Source organism: Polyodon spathula, chromosome 1, assembly GCF_017654505.1.
Source record: "Polyodon spathula isolate WHYD16114869_AA chromosome 1, ASM1765450v1, whole genome shotgun sequence".
Classification (NCBI taxonomy): Eukaryota; Metazoa; Chordata; class Actinopteri; order Acipenseriformes; family Polyodontidae; genus Polyodon; species Polyodon spathula.
The window spans coordinates 26,937,189-26,943,635 of NC_054534.1; the positions used below are offsets into that span (position 1 = coordinate 26,937,189).

Consider the following 6,447-nt stretch of genomic DNA (forward strand, 5'->3'; position numbering starts at 1 on the left):
GGCAACAAAGTGAGTACAGACATTACATTACTGTTTTAGTATCACTTTAGTGTCTTAACGAGTTGTTGTGTTTTAAGCAGCTGAATATGGTAATAACGAACTTGCTCCTGAAGTGGCACCCAGCTACTGAATATGGTGACCAATTTCTTTTGGCCTGGAGCCTTTGGCTCCTAAGGCAAAAACTGTGTCTGGAGCCCTGATTTGTAATTTTGTTTTAAAGAAATGTATTTTAAAATAATAAGACAGCGGTCCTGTTGACATTATTAAAACTGGAATGATGTCTCTGCGTCTTCCCCAGATCTCAGTGTGCAATCACACACCTCAACCACCATAATGGCAACTCTATAGGAGTATGCCAGTCACCCAAAGACTCACAAGTAACTTCAACCTCTACCTAAAGACCAACACACTAATGCGTTATGCAAGCACACTGGGCCTGGGCCACCGCCACCCCACCCCACCCCACCCCACCCAATAAGAAAAAACACTGTACCTCCATTACAAGCTGGTGAGCACGGGAGACAAGGGTAAGCCCGTTTGCATGGTTGAAGGTTTCAGAAATGTCCTGTCCGAAGGTGTAGCCGGCACCACGAGGAGAGATTCCCCAGCCTCCGCGGTCATCTGGATCGGACCATAACAAGTCGCACATCGGACCCTGAAATACACAGCACCACAAAATCCAGCTTCTATTCAAGTAACATACAATCGCCTATATTCTCATTTAAAACTCTGAAGCTCACAGATGTTTGTACCAATGCACTTTTTATCTCACCTCATGTGGAACCTCCTGCAGACGGTCCAGAGCTCGAATGTGATCCAGTGTGTCTATTGAGGGAGAAAGGCCACCATGCAGACAGAATATCTGATGGGAGAATCATAAAAAAAACCCCACAAAACATATATATTATTATCCACAGGCAAATGACAGCACATGAATTACCACATTTTATGACTTATTTAACTAAAATGCTAACTTATTACATGCTACAATCCCAGTTTACCTTTAGAGGTTAAACAACAAAAGGCAATTAGAATGGGTTGATCTCTTCTGCTGTGGATAAACACAACTAGGGAGGCAGTGGGTTATGTACACTAGGGTTATTTTGCTGTTGGTTTAAGTTCAGTACAGAGTTAAGAAGCTAATCTAAGTACATACAACAAACCTTTAAAAAAGTGTGCGTGTGTGTATATATATATATATTTTAGCTCAAAGAGCCAACTGCCCAACATTTCGATATGTTGTACATATCTTTCTCAAGGGAGCCTGTGTTTGAATCAAAACATTGGAGGTATTTATAGGTGTTTGACGGCATGACAACTACTTGTTATTGTTTATATTCAAATCCATGATTTACATATATAAATAAATAAAATAAACATGAATTCTATTTTAGCTCTTTCATCTGTTTAACTCTTAACAGTGGGCATTGGCTCTTTGTAACAATCTTACCTGTCCATCTACTAAAGCAGTCAGCGGAAGGTAGTCAAAGAGATCTGTGAAGTATTTCCAAACATTGGCATTTCCATACTTCCTCAGACACTCATCATAAAACCCATACACCTGTGTGATCTGTCTGCTTTCATGATTTCCTCTCAATATTGTGATGCGTTCTGGATAACGAACCTGCCAGTTAAATTGCAAAAGACAGTTACATAACAGCATTACTAACTACCACAAAAGGAGGCCAAGTTCCAATAAAACCCAGATGTACTCCTACCTGATAGAGCATGACAGTGATCAACTGCTATCTGCTGCAACAAACTCTTTGTGAACTTTATAACATGATGAAAGACAAAAGAAAGTGTGCCTTTAAATTAAACTAATTTTATTTCAGTTTGATTAACACAGTTCAAAGCAAATAAAGATGCCATCACGCAAACTAATCAAGCCAACATTTTATTGGGCCCTAATTGGGCTGTTTTTGGTGTCTAGGATTTTGAACCGAACAGCTATCTGTACTTGGTGACTTAAACTGAATACATTATGTCAAAACTACCATGTGGTTTGACTGAATAGTACAGTTTCACGTGTACAGCAGTTTTAAGAGCAAGGTCCAAAAATCCTACTCTCATGGGTTTATGATTGAAACTATGTATTTATAGTTGGCCCTTTGTACAAATACCAGACCTTGGTTCTCAGCTTGCGCCATGAGATATGAATCTGCATGTTTGTATATATCAGATAGCACCTTTTCTTACCGTACCAACAGCACTGATCCGGGGCTTTAAAAACAGGAGGTAAAACACTTTTGATGCTTACCTTTAATGATACAAGAAGTGTGACCGTTTCAACAGAGTAGTAGCCTCTGTCGACGTAATCTCCCATAAAAAGGTAGTTGGTGTCTGGTGATTTGCCCCCAATTCTGAAGAGCTCCATGAGGTCATGGAACTGACCGTGCACATCTCCGCAGACAGTGACAGGACAACGCACCTCCTGGACATTCGACTCCTTCGTCAGGATCTCTTTAGCCTGCAAACAAGCCCCAAATCTGTTAATTATATTATTATTATTATTATTATTATTATTATAATTATTATTATTATTATTATTATTAATAATAATTTACATTTTGCACAGGAATTTCAATTTTTTAGCAGGTATGTGACAAAAATATAGCAACAAGTATTTGACTAAAACATTAATTCGACCCCACCTCGCAACAGCTCTTAAAACAAGTCATTCGGGTTTTCAACCAAATGTGTTAAATGTTATACCACTTCCCTTTTAGTTAAAATGTCATGTCCTTCGAACCATGAAATAAGACGTTGCTTATTTGCTTGGGTTTACCTCCCAACCTGCCCTGAAATACAGACTGGGAATGCAAACTCAGGAGCCTGATCACGTAACTGAACCCTCACTGAAGCACACTACCACTTACTCCATTCACAACCATAAACTTGTTAATACAACTCAATGGACCAGAATACAAAATAGTAGTGTAAAATGTAGTCTCAATGAAGACTACCTGACCCCATTTCAAATCTGATCAATTATTAAAACATTCAAAACTGCACATTTGAATTAAAAAAAAAAAAAAAAAAAAAATCAAATTATTTTTAGCAGCATTACATCCAATAATCTAAACCCAAGTGGTATAACCCAAACACAAACGACTATTAAGAGATAATTTCTGTAATGAAGGTATTAAGCGAAACACTCATCTACCTGAATCTGTTTTATCTTATACATGTACTTTTGAGTGTATGCATTTATGGATGAGCTGTAAAAATAAATACAGTTTATGATTGCAAACCCATTTATCACTCTCTGGGGGAGACCAGCAGGTTTTCTAAAAACTGGAAAAGAAATTTGTCAGGATGAAAGTCATTTCCCCTCACAGTCCGTACAGTAACCCCATCACCAAACTGAATTTGAACTGTTAGCCGCATGACTTCACCGTGGAAACACCACTTAGAAGAATCAGCAGAAAAGCACTCACTACTCAGAAGCCTTGGCTCCTCAGGGGAGGTTTAAAAGCCACTGCTACAATGCCCTAGCTAGGTTTTTTCTTGGTAATGAAACTTGAGGATGACAGCTTAATCAAAGGATTGTTTTAAACAAAGGCAAGTACAGAACACAGGTAACTAAAGTCTAAAATTATTTACAGAAAAAATATGAATGCAGTAAAATCTCACAAACAATACATTTAAGAAATGTAAAGTAAATAGCCAATGTTTAAAACCAAGTTTTCAGAAATGTACTGTCATTTTATTCATATATCAACCACATATTAAATAAGCATTTGCTTTTACAACCACTAATTTTATTGCAATAGCATCACATACAGCATCTTTCAACACAGACAACTGATATACAGCTGCAACATGAGGAAGTAGAACAGCATAAGTTAACTGCAGTGACCCAACAGCCAACGAATACTGCATGTTGCTCTGAGCATTAGAGTTTCTGTTTCCATGAAACCACATGTAATTACATCAGCTTCAGATTTTATCATTTTCTAAAGTTGGCTGACATCAGGCCACTACACAGTATGAAATGTAAGTATTTCAGTTAGTGGTGGAGGTGGGAAGGGGGGGTGAGGTGGCATGGTATGGATACTATACATGTTAATACCCACATACTGGGAAAAAAAAAGCTCTCTGTACAGATCCAGGCATCTTACACTACAATGTTCCATCTTACCATTTTACCTCAACTAATTCAGAGAATATGTAACACATGCCAGACATTTCAGATTGCTGCCACCTGAACACTGTGATAACAAATTCCAAGTCTTAAAAAAAAAAAAAAGATTTTAAATATTTTTTTAAAACCTGCAGGCTAGGACAAACGAATCTCATGTACTGTGGGTGGGCTGGGAGCCTTAACCATAGAATGATATTAGAGATTGCATGGACTTTATAAGCTAGTATCTACAGGCATGTCTGTCTTTTTTATGCTTAGTACAGATCAGCCACTCACTACTCTCTTTCAATCACATCTTGTACAATGCGATTATTGTTAGCAAGGGCCTCCTGACACTTAGCTTTCCCAGGGAAATGTTCAAGCCTAGTGGGAGAAACGCAGATTATTTCTCCAGTATTCCTAATGTACACAATCCTGCTAGTGATGCACTTTGCAAGACGATACATACTCTATTGTTATAAAAGTTTATGGTCCAGATTTTTTAAATAGATACAACAAAAACCAAATCACACATACAAAGAGCTGACTCATACAGGCTACATAACATCTGTATTCAAAACGCACTGAAAATGAGATAGTAGTATATTCGTTGATGAAAACTGCATTTTTTCAATGCGAGCTCTATTGAATTCAAGTCATACTTGATTACTGGTGCCTGCACTCAGACATTGTGACCTACAGCACAGGAAGTGAATGGCTCAAGGAAACCATTGTATATATTTTTTCTGTACAGATGTACTTGCGGATTCTTTATATTCACATTAACTGTAATAAAGAAACAAGCAAAGAACCAGAACATGTTTACTGCAATACAAAGGGAGTACACAATAAAATCTAATTATAAATTGTGAATTTACTTACCCAAAAGCAACATTTTTATATCCAATGATGAATTTAGCATGGAGTAATTGCCAGCATACTCTGTGCCTTGCTGCAATACTGTAATTACGTTTTTATAGTTATGTATTTGACTGTCTACATTTGATTATACAATTACAGCGAAGAAAATGTGTATGCATTTACTATTTATAACTATTAGGTAATATTGCGTTTACAATTCCCGAAATAAATAACCACCTTTTTATAAATGGATTTGTTCCATATCCAACAGTGCAAAAAAAATTAAGGCATGTAGGCTAGCTTTAAAACTTCAGATTATTCATGTACTTATAAACTAACCACCAAGATTTGTGAAGCAAGTATTCAGGTTTTTGCTGATGTTTTAAAACGTAACTTAGCCTAGGCTTTTCCGATAGCCGAAGCCCTTCCCTTCCCTCCCCTCCCCGTCCTGATCACACCAAAGCCGAAAGGTTCAAACGACGCATGCGTGGTACTCCCCTATATACTCACTATTTGGCAACTTCAAATTGTCCGCGACTGACAAGAGCATTAGAGAAAATAGAGCACACTATTTGGCACCAGGGCCCAAACACCAGCCCCACTGGCTGCAGTACTGTACCAATGGTACACTTTACAGATTTACTGAAGAGGGCACATCATGACTATCACACTATGTCCATTAAAGTATCTTCATAAAATACTTTATACGCACACCCTTATGTAAAATAATGCTTGTCGGTAAATATCAATAAATATATGTCACTTACCTTTTCACATAGCGTTCTGACTTGGTTTTCAGTTAGTTGCTTACATTCATTCAGCTGCTCGACCCACTGGTCCAATTCCTTCGTAAACACCTTATCTTCCATTCTATGCAAATTAAAATGAGCTATCAATTTATAAAGAAACACTTAGCTATACTATAGAAGTCGTGCAGGTTTAACTGTACTTCTGAATTCAAGACCGTACTAATGCAGCGGGAGTTTGCGGTGGGGACGGCTCTGTTTTCAGAATGGGTGCAGGACAGAGACGCTGAGATTTTTAAAAAGGTCCTGGCGGGTCTATATTCCCAGAAAGTGGCTCGCCTGGTGCCCTGGTTCTATGAGTTAGTGTCCGAAGAAGCGCGGCTTTTTCCTACCACGAGTGCCTCCCTTTTCCCTCCGACCTTCCCAGGGAAGCGCTGTTGTATAATGGCCGCCCGGCTCTGCGCACTCATCCCCTCGACGTCATCGCAATGGCATCTCCACCATAACACAGAAAGAGAAATGAAGAGGAAGCGTTGTGTGCTTTTTACAACCTCGAACAAAACCGTCATTTGTTTCGCGCCACCTTAGGTTGAGAAGACTATAATGCACTGTATTGCATGCATTGAATGTAATGTATTGCACTTCCAAGCGGGAGTTGATGTCAGTGATGTAAAATGAAAAGTGATTTAAAATCAGGGGATAACTATTTGTTTT

General features: G+C 38.4%; 1 protein-coding gene across 1 annotated transcript in view; it reads right to left on the reverse strand.

Moving 5' to 3' along the window:
* LOC121316582 (serine/threonine-protein phosphatase 2A catalytic subunit beta isoform) overlaps nt 1-6,213 on the reverse strand; it is an 18,691-nt gene extending 12,478 nt beyond the window's left edge. Inside the window, exons 1-5 of the mRNA XM_041251628.1 lie at nt 5,755-6,213; nt 2,261-2,470; nt 1,451-1,624; nt 773-862; nt 494-655 (exon numbers count right to left, since the gene is read on the reverse strand). Coding sequence (XP_041107562.1) covers nt 494-655; nt 773-862; nt 1,451-1,624; nt 2,261-2,470; nt 5,755-5,856 — 738 coding nt within the window. The 5' untranslated portion in view covers nt 5,857-6,213. The remainder of the gene's footprint in view (nt 1-493; nt 656-772; nt 863-1,450; nt 1,625-2,260; nt 2,471-5,754) is intronic.
* Between the last annotated feature and the right edge of the window lie 234 nt (nt 6,214-6,447).